Source organism: Natator depressus, chromosome 9, assembly GCF_965152275.1.
Source record: "Natator depressus isolate rNatDep1 chromosome 9, rNatDep2.hap1, whole genome shotgun sequence".
NCBI lineage: Eukaryota > Metazoa > Chordata > Testudines > Cheloniidae > Natator > Natator depressus.
The window spans coordinates 31,791,087-31,805,543 of NC_134242.1; the positions used below are offsets into that span (position 1 = coordinate 31,791,087).

Here is a 14,457-nt window from a genome sequence, read left to right on the forward strand (position 1 = left end):
GTCCCTTCTCCGGCTTGGTTGGGTTGGGAGGGTATTTCAGTCAGGGTGATAAAAAGATCCTGGCTGTCAGGGAGAATGGTGTGCTGTTTGCTCTCCTCAAGCTCGTCGTCCTCCTCCTCATCATCTTCCCCATCCGCAAAATCCTCGGGCATGGCTGAGAGTACCGCATCATCGGAGTCTACGGACAGGGGTGGGGTAGTGGTGGCGGCCCCCCCTAGAATTGCGTGTAGCTCAGCATAGAAGTGGTGTGTCTGGGGTTTGATTCTTTGGTTTTCTGGTACGCTTGTCTGAGCTCCTTAAGTTTCACGCGGCACTGAGTTGCGTCCCTGCTGTAACCTCTGTCCATCATGGCCTCGGAGATTTTTTGAAATGTTTTGGCATTTCGTCTTTTGGAATGTAGTTCTGATAGCACGGATTCCTCTCCCCATACAGCGATCAGATCCAGTACCTCCCGTTCGGTCCATGCTGGAGCTCTTTTTCGATTCTGGGGCTGCATGGTCGCCTGTGCTGATGAGCTCTGCATGGTCGCCTGTGCTGATGAGCTCACCTGGCCAAACAGGAAATGAGATTCAAAAGTTCCCAGGGCTTTTCCTGTACACCTGGCCAGTGCATCCGAGTTCAGAGTGCTGTCCAGAGTGGTCACAATAGTGCACTGTGGGATAGCACCCGGAGGCCAATACCTTTGAATTGCGTCCACACTAACCCTAATTCGGAACGGCGATGTCGATTTCAGCGCTAATTTCCTCGTTGGGGAGGAGTACAGAAATCGGTTTTAAGAGCCCTTTATGTCGAAAAAAATGGCTTCATTGTGTGGACGGGTGCAGGGTTAATTCCATTTAACGCTGCTAAATCTGACATAAACTCATAGTGTAGACCAGGCCTTAGAGTAGCTATAGTGAAGGAAGGAAACTGTGCTGAAATAAGGCTCTCAGACATGGACTGTGGCATGAGATGGATATTTTGGACAAGTGTCCTTGTTACCCTAGTGCAATTTACTGTGGCCAACTATACTCATCTCATCTTTGGTGGGGTGTGAGGGCTAAGTGTAGTTGTTTGTGAAACATTATTTACATAGTTGTCTCTAAAGAGTAAATCTTGTAGCATATGAATCACAATATTTCCTCTGTGTGTGTTTTTCTTTTTCTATTTAGAATTTAGTAATTGGATTATAACAAGGCTTCTGCGAATTGCTGCAGCTCCAAACTGTCATGTGTTACACAAGAACATCTGTGACGTCATCTGCTCTCTCCTGTTTCTTTTTAAAGCGAAAAGCTGTACTGTTTTTGAGGTGCTGACAAAAGATTTACTGCAACTTTTCCAAGATCTAATTTTCTTGCATGAAAGAAATATACAGAGGCAGCTTCAGAGGAACTTCTTAGTCTGGCCAGTGGTGGTAAACAGATTTTTAAGCAACACAAATGAAAATCTAGGTTATTTAAGCTCAGCCACATTACAATTGATGGGCATGCATGATGTGGAATGCTTGGAAATTACATTAATGACAATTCTGATTGACATTGTTTCTGATGTGTTTTTTGCAAGAGAGGACCTTATTCTGTGGGGGATAGGCTGCTCACTGTTGGAGTATGGTAGACCAAAAATTAAAGCTTTAGCCTTGAACCTTTTAATAAAATTGATCCAATTAGGAGGGCCACCAGAACAGCCTGCCGGCATTTTCTTCACAGTCTTTTTTGGAATCTTACAATCAGTACTCCAAATGGATGTTGAAAAATTAGAACTCTTTGGAGAACCACTTTTACGCTTGGTGAGGACATTATTTCCTTTTGAAGCAGATTCTTATGTAAATATTGAACCTGTCTACCTAAATATGCTGTTAGAGAAGCTTCGAGCACTGTTTGAAGCCGATGTGCTTAGACATCTTAAGTCTGAAAAGTTGAAAGCTGCTTTGTGTCACATACTTCAGTACTTTCTGAAGTTTGTTCCAGCTGGATATGAATCTGCTTTACAAGTAAGAAAGGCCCATATCTGCACCATTTGCAGAATTTTTGTTGATGTCATTGGAAGTCAAGAAGAACAAGAGGTAGGTTAATCTGAACAAATATTTGTTGTTTTTGTCATCCATCTATGTAAGGAAGAATACATAGAAACTAAGTGTTTCAGAAATGCCTTAAGGTAGATTATTGGGTTACAGTTAAATCATGTCCTTCTTTCTGTTTCTGTAATTATATTCTACATATAATATTTAAATTCAGGCCCTGATTCTGCAGTGTGGTGTGTGTGTGTGGACCTTTCTGCCTGTATGGAGCCACGTGAAGCCAGTAGAGCTCCAGGCAGGTACAGGGTCTTGCCCACACACATCATAATGTAGAAATGAGGCTGAAGATTGTCCATGTCCTGAAGAATGTACAGTGTATCTCTATTTATACTTTAAAGTGCCTAGCACATTTTTTGAGTTCTATTAATAAATAGGTTGTTTTTAATGAATGCAGATTGGTCATCTTTAGTTTAGTTTCTTCCAGCCAAGATGCTATTGATGTGTTTGTATGGGGGTTGGAGGAATCTTATTGAACTTATTAAAATATTCTGTTAAATTTTGGAGAGGCTTTACAGATATGCATGCAGTTTATGACAGGACAGGATAACAGTATACAGGAGCAGATAACAATTTCATACAACACTGGTAAAATTACCTGACTAGATGGAAATCTGTGCTGGATTTTCAAGGTATCTGTGCAAAGTTGGTTTCTAAACCTAAGTAAAGTACAAAAATAGGTGGCATAGAAGTAACGTTTCCCTGATATTTATTGTATAGATAAAATAAGGGAATAAAACAGACTGAATGGATAATCCTGACTAATAGCTAAATAATGTGAATGAAAGAGAACTAGCAATAGCAGTCCACTCTCAGAAAAGAGCACAGAAAGCTGCACTGGTATACGAAAGCTTTTGACACATAACTGAGAGGCCTGAAAACACTTATTCACATAAGTACTTCTATGTAGTTTTATAGATTTCAGTGGGATTACTGCTGTAAATTAATTTTCCGTGTGTATAAGTGTTTGTGGAATCAGATTCTTGTACAGGAGTTTTTTTCCACTTTTTGGAGCTGACATAAACTTGTGAAACGTTTGTACAAAATATTGCCACCTCCCCATCTCTCTGGACAAACCAAGAAACAGCATACTTAATGCTATTTTTGTGTGTGTGCACGTTTGTCTGTTGTAGTATCTGGTGAGTCCACTTTATGCAGCATTAAAAACAGAAGGTCTGGAAATCATTCAGGAGCTTCAGTGTCGGAACCAGCTGGATACCTCTGATACAGATGGATGGAGCAGCAGTAGTGATGAAATTCCAGAAAAAAAGCAACGACTAAGTCTATCAGTAAAGCATCCAAAGAAATCACCTGTGTCAGCAGCGTATGATATTTATTCAATAACTATTTTGTATAGTAGTTTGGTTAGATCTTGGCAGTTAACTGGATGGTGAAATGGTTGCATTTAAGGTAATTCTTCTTGGCATCTTACAATGCAACACATGCATTGGATCTACTTTTTCCATTTTATTTTTCAGAGTATAAATATCCAGAGATCATTTTATGGATTAAATCATTATTTGCCAAATTTAATTTAAAATAAAAAAGGATACCTTTTGTTGCTTAATACATCAGCACCAAAAAACCTTTAATTTTTTGTATAACTATAAATTAAAATAGCAAAATAGAGAGTATGTAATATTTTAAAAATGTCTGTTTCATAGTTTTTAATGTGAGTTTGTATAAGCCACACACAACACAACATATTATCCAGTCATATTTGTTCTGGAATCTGAAATACTCCATGATAATATATAATCCACATGTATTTCATTTTCACTTTAAAAATATTTGTGTAGCTATTTTAATACAGTTTTGATCCTATCTAAAATTACGCATTATTTGTATAATTGAATGACCATGTTTTAGATCCTGATGTTGCAATTAATGGACAAAAGAGACAACCAAAAACCCATCTCACCCAAGGAGCAACATTAAAGCACTCCATTGTTTTGTTTTCTCAGTTACTTACATCTTTGACCCATGATAACACTTTTCTAAAAGATGATTGCACCTTCTACAGCTCTTCATATGAAGCTGACTTCTTCAAGAATAATTGACCAAAGCTTTATTCCTCATGAATGAATAATAATTTATGCATCTGAAGTTGATTTTTTTTTTTTGTTTTCTCAAAATATAAGAATTAAGTAAAGTCATTTTTCTACAGCTACATTCCTACCTCCAAAACTGGTTAGTTCTAGCATCATTTACAAGGAATTGTATGTTGCTGAACGAATGCTTTTAAAAACTAAAATAATGTGGTTAATCACAGGCTTAGTCCCGTGAACATGAAAATAAAGAGCATGCTGTGGAATGCAATAAACAAGAAAGCTGCCTCCTTAGTATTTCTCCTGGAGCAAGATGCTCTGACATCAGACATTCTTCCAATTGTAGAAGGAATTGCAGTAGTACTACGACTAGCTGCCCTGTGTACAGTTCATTGTTCTCAAAATTCTAACAGGTAAAAGTACAAAGTTGACCATTTATCTACTGGTGTCTTGTAAATGTGTAATTACTCCTTTGTAAACTTTTGTAACATCTATAAGACTACCTGTGTACATGTGTGCATGCAACTGCGGGAAAGCTGCCTGCATTTTGAATAGCTGCATTTTCATAGATAGACTTTTGGTTATAATTTAGGAAAAACTCCTAACATTACAATGTTCACATGATTTCTAAATCTTTTTCCTTAACAGCATGGATCATAAAGTTGCTCAGGGCTTAAGCAGTCATAAATGTAATGCTGCTTGGTCTTCAGATTCTGAGGTGAATGTACAACTGATCTGGATTTCTTCTGACTTTGTCATGAGAGTAGTGACAGTCTGCAGGAACCTTCTAGAATCTACTGCTCAGAATGCTAACCTGGAGCCAGTGATTGACAGAATAGTGAAAATCTTTGATGCTTTATTTTATATGCAAGGTGAGAAGTTGTTGAAATTAAAAGCTCTTCGCTGAATTCTGATATTTTGTAAACTTAAAAATGCTGCTAGAAGTTGGTTGGTTTATTGTGATGGATGAATTTATTAAAGTCTAGAGTTTGTGCCTGAACTTAATACTCCACTTCTCAATGTACACAGTAGGAATCCTGGTTGCATTAAAGGCAGTTTCATCAACTGTGGAATGCATCCATCTTGAAAACTAGTAAACTGTGTTTCCTTTTTCATTTTTGTGTGCTTCTGTTGTCTCTCTTCTTTGGACAAAACCGATGTGTGGACAATGACTATGCCTAAGAAATGAACTTTGTAGAGGTTAGGGTTTGTAGATGGTACTTTTTCACATAAATTTAGAATGTTTTCCTCTAATACATCATTGCTTTACTGTTTCACTTCTAAAATGCAGAATTCTGATACATGGGTGGACTGATATTGTACTTTTAGGAAAATATAATGTATTCTACTCTGTAACTAAATAAAGTATAATATACACATCCATTTTGTAAGCCACATAGACTAACAAATATGGTTTTATGTGGGTTTTCCCTAGGGAAGAGCCATCTGAATGATCAGATTCTTGAAAATGTATGTGGAATGTTATCTCTGCCATGGATATATGGCCATTCTGATGACTCTTCTTTCAAGCTGTCTCCTTTCAGCTCAGATCTTCTAGGTCTGAGCCAACAGATTGCAAATAGTTTCTGTAAGTATGGATAGCATATTAGAGCTCTTCTATGATTGCACATTTGTGTATTTAATACGCTGCATATACATCGCTGTTCCTTTCATACGGGCTTCATAAATCCATTTGCTAGTGACAAACAGGAAGCATAATTTGGTATGTGCCAGACCTTACCTATCAACTTACGTTCAACATAAAATTTCACTGAAAATTCTAGCCCATATGGTTGTATGGGTAATCTTCTGAATGTGAACTGATGCAATGTTGTATCCATAAATATCCAGTCAGCCTGACACAATAGGGAACAGTGAACTGGCCAACCAAATCCGCAAATCTACATCTCTTTCCAGCCATATGTTGCACTTGAGAGGAGGTGTTTAAAGTGCCAGAAAGCTATCATAGAAGAGTAGGGTTGGAAGAGACCTCAGGAGGTCATTTAGTGCAACCCCCTGCTCAAAGCAGGATCAACCCCAACTAAATCATCCCAGCCAGGGCTTTGTCGAGCTGGACCTGAAAAACTTCTAAGGATGGAGATTCCACCACTTCCGTAGGTAACCCAGTGCTTCACCACCTTCCTAATGAAATAGCTTTTCCTAATATCCAACATAGACCTCCCCTACTGCAACTTGAGACCATTGCTTCTTGTTCTGTCGTCTGTCACCACTGAGAACAACCTAGCTCCATCCTCTTTGGAATCCACCTCACTCTAGGTAGTTGAAAGCTGCTATGAAATCCCTCCTCACTCTTCTGGAGACTAAATGAGCTCAGTTCCCTTAGCCTCTCCTTGTGAGTCATGTGCCTCAGCCCCCTAATCATTTTCGTTGCCCTCCGCTGGCCTCTCTCCAATTTCTCCGTATCCTTTCTGTAGTGGGGGGCCCAAAACTGAACGCAGTACTCCAAATGTGGCCTCACCAGTGCTGAATAATCACCTCCCTCGATCTCCTGGCAGTGCTGCTATTAATGCAGCCCATTATGCCATTAGCCTTCTTGGCAACAAGGGAACACTATTGACTCATATCCAGCTTCTTGTCCACTGTAATCCCAAGATCCTTTTCTGCAGAACTGCCGCTTAGCCAGTTGTCCCCAGCCTGTAGCAGTGCATGGGATTCTTCCGTCCTAAGTGCAGGACTCTGCACTTTTCCTTGTTGAACCTCATCAGATTTCTTTTGGCCCCGTCTTCCAAGCTGGCTGGTTTCTTTATGATTTATAAGGACTCCCAAGTCTATCTCTCTCTTTTTAGCAGTAAGTGCATTAGTTATCTCTTTAGATATCAATCCGTCACCAAACAGCTTCTGCGAAGGCTGTGTCGCCTACAAATATGGAATTATTAGAGGAACATCTCTCAACATGTATAAGCATGTTAAATGGTAAAAGTAGAGTTGATGCAGTGGTGCCCCCAGACTTCCCCCTGAGCACCACCACCCAAGTTTTAGTCATGGTATTTTGGTCACAGGCCCCCGTGAATTTTTGTTTACGGCCCATGACCTGTCCATGACTTTTACTAAAAATACCCATGACTAAAACGTAGCCTTATATGAGAACAATATGGCTAGGTTAACACTGCATGAGAAAAAAAATAGCTTATTTAAATGAGAGAGCAAAGATTATAACAAAAGAAATGGTGTATATAAATCATAGCATATTAATCCTGTATGCAAAACTTAAGAGACATAGGTATGCCTTGTATTAATTGCCTTTAAGAAATTGTCTCACATTTCAACAGTATATTTTCTTTCCACCAGTTTGTCTTGTTCTTTCTATCTTATTGGCAACAACAAAGAGCTACTAGTATTCAAAGCCTTATGTAATGTTCAGTTTTTATTTTGTTTTTTCTTCCTCCTCCCCCCCCCTCAGCACCTCAAACTCAGTCACACTGTGTATTCCTTCTGTCACTGTTCCCAAAAAACATATGTCTGGATTGGAGAAAATGTATTTACCGTTGGGCACTACAGAGTCCCCAGGAAGTCATCCGAGCAAGTTGTGTTAAAGGATTCCCTGTCCTCCTGCACCAATTAAGTGTGAAATCCTACAGCATAATTCCCCAAACTTTCTTGTATGTATTACTGCTGCTTTCACCTTTCTGATTACATGGTTGAAAAAGAAAACTAGTACAGGAATGTTAGTGTTGGTGGCTTGTTGTTTTATTATTTATTTATATAGCATCCAAAATGTACTAGGAGTTTCTCAGAACATATAAAAGACAAATTCTCTGCCCATCGATTTTAGTCTAGATAAACAAACACAAACATGGGGAAGAAGATTCATTGTGCAACAAAATGTGGAAGAAGTTATGCTTGTGCCTGATAACTTTTTATACAGTCCCATTCTGTTTTCTTTCACCCTGTCCCCCTCCCGTGTACCTGCCTTACCCTCCTTTTTGCCCAGTTTTGCATGCGCAGCCTGCCTATTCCTGTGCTAGTATTCCAGATTAAAGATTCCTTAATTCTCCACATGCTACCCTATCCACCCCCCTTGTAGATTTAGCACGGAGTTTGAGGCAGTGACAAAAAAGAAAAACAAATAGCCATTATAGAGAGCAACTATTTATGTAAACACTCTTTTACTTTAACTTGTTAAATATATGGAAATTATTATTATTGAATGTATTGCATATAAAATGCAAATGACTCATTAAGTGATATACTAAAGATTTTTTTTCTTCTTTCATTACAGAGATCAAATCAATGATGAATCTGAGTTAGTCAAGAAAGCTTGTGCCAGTATTGCTGGGAAGTTAGCTTGCTGTCTTGCTGGGACATTTAATTTAACTCCTCATTTAACAGAACCTGATACTGAGCATGTAACTTTTGATATTTTATGTAGCAGTCTTACTGTGATCTCTGCTCATGAAAATACATGTTCAGTGAAAGCCTCAATTTTCAAGCCATTTTTTAAACTTCTTGAAAGCGAAGTACCTAGTTCAGTAAAGCTAGGTAAAGTGATTTTATTTTTTTTCTTAGCCTTCACACTCTTGTGTAGTATACTAAAATTACTTGCACTGTCCTTTTTCGCCACCCAACTTCTGTGTTGTATTCCTTCTATCAACCTGCAACTTGTACAGTAGGTGGGAATAAGAGTGTTTGCGTATGGTCTGACAACAAACACATCTCATATGTTGGTAAGTCTGACCTGTGATACCTCACCGCTGAGTGCCCTCAACTCCTGTTGAAATCAATGAGGATTGTGGTTGCTTAGCATTTAGCACTAAAGGGCCTCTCCTTAATTGTTAACTTGTATCTTCTATTTAATACCTTTCACTAATTCCACTCTTTTCTATCTCCCATCCCATTTCTCAATCTTTATTTGCTTTCTTTTAAATATATTATAAATTAATACCAGACCTCCTTCCCAAATAGGTCAAGCACTTTTGAAATGGTTGATGAATACACATGCTTTCTGGAAGCAAGAACATCTTAGAGCAAAGAGAAATTGTGCTCATGATATTTTCCATTGGCTCTAGCTGGCAGAAGCAAAAAAACTGAGTGCTTGACATATCATATCAGCTTCTGTTCCTCAACACACACAACTGACATCTTAATATTTTTTTGGCTAATGTACAGTCAGCATTCACAAAATAGTTGTGGTGATGCACAGTATAAGCAAACTACAGTAGCCACTTGTGTACTTCTGTACACCATATTGGCTCAACAAATGTCACTATAGATATATAAACATGAACTTTCAAGCATGGTTAACTTAGTATCAGATGTTTGTTTTAGATGTTAAGTCCAATTAAATCTAATATCTATTGTAGTTTCTCATTCTGTACCTTTCAATAGAAGTCTAACATTTTGGTATAAATCTGAATTATAAATAACCATTTTGTCTGACACTTTTAATAATAGCTTTATGAAATATAGAACTGTCTTTTTGATGTTTTTGTATATTATTTCATCATTAATTATTCTGGTACATTTTTAAAAGCATTAAACACTTATCTTCCTTTTTCTTCTTCCACCCACTTCTCTCTCCCTTAGCGTTTATAGAGAATATACCTCATCTCTGCAAACATCTGGACTTTAGAGATGATGAATCGGATGTAAAGATTCTTGTTGGAGCTTTACTAAATCTAATGGAAGATCCAGACAAAGATGTAAGAGTGGCATTCAGTGACAATATTAGGAACATATTGGAATCCTTGGACTCCGAGGAAGGATTCATAAAAGAGGTGAACCCATGTTTTCTTTTCTAATGCCAAAAATGTAAAACTGTTACAACAAAAACGATCTTGTTTAACTAATGTGTTGAATAGTTCGTCCATTTCAAATTTGTTTTTTCAGCTTTTTGTTTCAAGAATGAAAGAAGCCTATACAAATGCTAAAATATCTAGAAATAATGAGTTGAAGGATACATTAATTCTAACAACAGGGGATATTGGAAGGTAACTTTTGGTTGTATGTTATATTTTGAAAATTCATAAGTATTTTCAGTTTATAGTTCTGAGAGTCTTGTTGCACAAATGTGAATACAAGAATAATACTCTTTAGAGCCCCCATCTTTGCAGATAGATCCACACAGGCAGACCCTTGCATCTGTACTGAGCCTTGGTGTATTCACTAGGGTTCCATATGGAAGTGTCTTCTGTCATAGGTCCAATTGTGTAGGGTCAGAGCCCAAGTGACAATATTTTTCTTCTTTAGAAAAGGATAGCATTATAATTGGTTTTGGAAGGATTAGATTTTTACTGAGAAACATTGATTTCACTGTACACACACAAACTGACAAATATTTCCATTTATGATTATTGAAATTTACAGATGGGCAAAGTTTAAAAAAAAAAAAAAAAAAAGCTGCTTGAGAACTGGAGCTTGATTTAAGGATATGTACTTCGTATGTTTTGACATGTGATGTTGACAGTTTATGTTTTAACGGTTCAGTATTGAACTTTTTGAATCTCATCATCTACTATCACTAAATAAATAATTATTGTCTGACACTCCCATCATTTTCTAAAAGTGTGAAAATTTAAATTGATAAAATAAAGATATTATCCTTCAAAATTAATTTTAAAAGTTGAATTCTGCCAAGCCTAGTTATAATTAATAAAGACAAATCCATTCAAAGAGTAAGTCTTTATACTAAATGATGATTAAATACTATATATTCATATTTGTTGAAATCATCTGCTCTTTACCATGGCGTCCATTTTGTGAACAATAGGAGGTTATATAAAAACACAGTGACAAATTGTGTTTATCATGGTAACCTGCATATGTTAGAGGTAGTCTCACTAGTGTTGTAACTAGCATTTCATGCTAACAGTGTAATTTTTTTCTGCTCGCTTTTGAAAGGGCAGCGAAAGGGGACTTGGTGCCATTTGCGCTCTTGCATTTGTTGCATTGTTTGTTGTCAAAGTCATCATCCGTGGCTGGAGCAGCATATACAGAAATCAGAGCACTGGCTGCAGCCAAGTCTATAAAACTGCAAGCCCTTTTCAGTCAGTACAAGAAGCCTATCTGTCAGGTGAGGAAAATGAGTATTACTTCCGTTAGCGCACATTATATTGCTAGGTTGCAAAGGAAAACATTGCCTCACAGATATTAATTTGTGTGGCAATGTTTTCCCTGTTCATTTTTAAAAGTGGTGCTGAAAGTAAAATTTACAGAAGGCTTTTGTTTTATGTAGAGTATAAACAGGAGGAGTCCTATTTGACATAATTTTCTAAAATAAATTAAACTTTTCAAGGAAGTCTGGGACTCTTTTACTTTTGATTGGGTTTGTGACACCAGCAGTGTCATTCTGTTTCCCTCTCATGTCCCAGCTCCCTAAATATTGAAATTGTAGAACCACATAATCTTTTGCATTATATGGCACACTTCCTCATGGGATCTACTTTTAAAATTGATATTACATTTGACCTTATGTTACAGGCATAATGCAACAGTGATTTTTCCCACAGGTTATTTAAAAGGTTACGTTCTCTTCAGTTTTTAAATATTCCTAGAAGGCAATAATATAAAATCAATTTCTAGCTGGCTGGGATGCCACCATTAAGGTTTCCAAAGTAAAATTTTTAAACTACAACTTGAGTATCGTCAAATGTAATGATCCGTGGTTTTCAGTTTGGGTCATTTAGTGTAAGTAGAAGAAAAATGTAGACAGGAAGAAAGAGAAGCTATAACTTTTCCCCTTAGATTGGGTGCTTAGCTGGATATCTTTGTTCAGTGTGGATTTTATGTCCTGGAGGTGGAAAACTAATATTGAAAGTTATCTTTTAATGTTTAGTTTCTAGTGGAATTCCTGCACTCGAGCCAGATGGCAGTACTTTCTAACACCCCATGCCAGAGTAATGAGCTACAAAAACAAGAGGCTGCTCATCAGAGAAGGATGGCCCTGGACACGTTATCTGAAATTGCCAATGTATTTGATTTCCCAGACCTCAACCGCTTTCTGTCTGTGAGTGGGTAGTTTTTTTATTTCTGAATTTTGTGAGCTTGGATTTTTTTAAATTTTAGTCCACTATCTTCCAGTGAATCTTGTAACTCTGGATTTATTTCTTAACCCCCTCCTCCTCTAATTGTTGGTAGCTATAAATTGGGATAATTTAGAATTGCTTCTGACAGCTGAAGCAGGGGAGGAGATGTTCAATCCAGAAACTGCGGCATATAGATCTGTAGTAGTGGTTCAGAGTGTGAGGGGAAGTGAACTACCCAAGTATGAAACAAAAGTACTCATTTGCTCAGAGTATTTATTGGCTTCTGCAGCTTCTAGGATAAGATGTTCAGTCAAAAGTCTCTATTGTGAAGCAATTTTTTGAGCCCTCATTCAGGATATTTTTTTTCCCCTCCTCTCTAAGTAACCTTCTGTTTTTTGTTTCAAACATAAAATACGAAGATGCTCTGGATAGATGCCCTCCCTAATATAAACACTGCTTATTTTCTTTAAGGTAAAAGGGCTTGTCTACACTACTCTGCAGTTTGGACTACAAGAGTATGAATAGCAGTGCACACCAAAGTGCTGCGCTATAACTTTCCGTGTGGATGCTGCAGGTGTGAACTATAAGTTCCTAGTTTGCATTAATGTTGTCCTGTTTGAAGAGGACTACTTTAATGCGAACTAGGAACTAGCCAAAGTTTTCACACAAACTCAAAGTTTTTTGATCAGCATCTGGTTTGTTGGTAATGGGGAAATGTGCAACAGTTTGACAGGCCAAAGTGTTCTGGCTGTGGTTTTTTTGTTAACTAGACAAAACTATACATTCACTTGCCATTTGTATGGGTTCAAATCTCCTATTATTGCAGCCCTATAAAATTACTTTTTTTCCATTAGTCTTTCCATGACTAAGAGATATTTTCCTCTCTAGTATCCTTGTTGATTCGCTCTTAATAAGTCAATCTTAAATCAAGATAATAGGTGTACGGGTATATTTTCACATTGGCATACAGAAAAAAATCTGCATTTAATCTTGGTAAGTGTGCTTTTAATTTGTCAGCGAACTCTGCAAGTTCTACTGCCTGACCTCGCCGCCAAGGCCAGTCCCGCAGCATCTGCACTTATTCGAACCATAGCAAAACAGCTGAATGTAAACCGAAGAGAAATCCTAATCAACAACTTCAAATACATCTTCTCCCACTTGGTCTGTTCCTGTTCTAAGGATGAGCTAGAGCGAGCACTTCACTACCTCAAGGTAACTTGAGCATTTTCCAGCTTTACATGTGCAGATTGGGAGCAATAATAGATGACAAGCTGGGGATATTTTTTCCTCTTTAAACACAATATATTAAAGACATGAGAACTTATTACACTAATTTTTCATCTTAAATTTATTTTTTGTATATGGAGAATAGTTTTGTCATCTTATAGTCAGTCCCTTTTGGTTGTGAACAAATGTCTTCAGAGCTGGCAGCTAAATTTAGAGCTCTGTCTTTGAAGGTTTGAATTGTCTGCTCATATGACTGATTGTAAGTTTTTTTCTTAGAACTGTTGGACTCAAAGGTTCTTTCCATAAGCCCAATCTACCTTGTATTGTATATTTTGAGTATAATAAAAATTGTTTTTTCTCTGCCGTTGGTATTGATTTATAGAATGAAACGGAAATAGAACTGGGCAGCTTGTTGAGACAAGACTACCAGGGATTACATAATGAATTATTGCTACGTATAGGAGAGCATTATCAGCAGGTCTTCAATGGTTTGTCAATATTGGCTTCATTTGCATCAAATGATGATCTATATCAGGGACCCAGAGACATAACATCACCTGAGCTAATGGTAAAGAGAAATAAGTTACATCTGTTTTTAATTCAACAATCTCTCCACTGTGAGGAAGGGGAAGGGAAATGTAGTACATTTTGAGCACCTCTCAAAAATGTATAATATATAAAAACCTGAAGAAATTTTAATATTTCAGTACCCTACATTAAATAGAACTTCTGTAATGTGGAGACAAGACACACAAATAAGTATAAAAAAGCACAACTTGTAGAAGAAACTTCCATATAATTGAAGTAATAGAACAGCGTCTGTGCAGCCAGTGATATTTCTGTAAATGCCTTTCTCAAAGGAAATAGTATATATACTGGATAATCTTTGTATGCCCTTTGGGATGTGTGTTAAGTCATCTCAATAGATTCCCTTTTTATTTTACCATAAAGATGTGCTTACAGTGAAATGTCTTTCCATTCACTTTATTCAGTCAGGCAAAATGTGAAACCTGATATGCCATTCAAAAATTATTAATATGCTGTGAAACTTACTTAAACAAGGAACTATAATGGATAAATTGTCTCAATTTAATATTTAATCTCTAAATATTACAGAATGTTTTATTGGTAAAAGTTTATTTTTAAA

The 14,457-nt window shown here is 37.1% G+C and overlaps 1 protein-coding gene across 1 annotated transcript in view; it reads left to right on the plus strand.

Moving 5' to 3' along the window:
* The window catches only part of ATR (ATR checkpoint kinase), a 79,404-nt gene that overhangs the window by 7,819 nt on the left and 57,128 nt on the right, over positions 1 to 14,457 (plus strand). Inside the window, exons 4-16 of the mRNA XM_074963836.1 lie at positions 1,152 to 2,041; positions 3,187 to 3,377; positions 4,326 to 4,514; positions 4,750 to 4,973; positions 5,537 to 5,689; positions 7,523 to 7,721; positions 8,342 to 8,601; positions 9,646 to 9,836; positions 9,949 to 10,049; positions 10,960 to 11,131; positions 11,894 to 12,064; positions 13,101 to 13,295; positions 13,693 to 13,878. Coding sequence (XP_074819937.1) covers positions 1,152 to 2,041; positions 3,187 to 3,377; positions 4,326 to 4,514; positions 4,750 to 4,973; positions 5,537 to 5,689; positions 7,523 to 7,721; positions 8,342 to 8,601; positions 9,646 to 9,836; positions 9,949 to 10,049; positions 10,960 to 11,131; positions 11,894 to 12,064; positions 13,101 to 13,295; positions 13,693 to 13,878 — 3,122 coding nt within the window. The remainder of the gene's footprint in view (positions 1 to 1,151; positions 2,042 to 3,186; positions 3,378 to 4,325; positions 4,515 to 4,749; positions 4,974 to 5,536; positions 5,690 to 7,522; positions 7,722 to 8,341; positions 8,602 to 9,645; positions 9,837 to 9,948; positions 10,050 to 10,959; positions 11,132 to 11,893; positions 12,065 to 13,100; positions 13,296 to 13,692; positions 13,879 to 14,457) is intronic.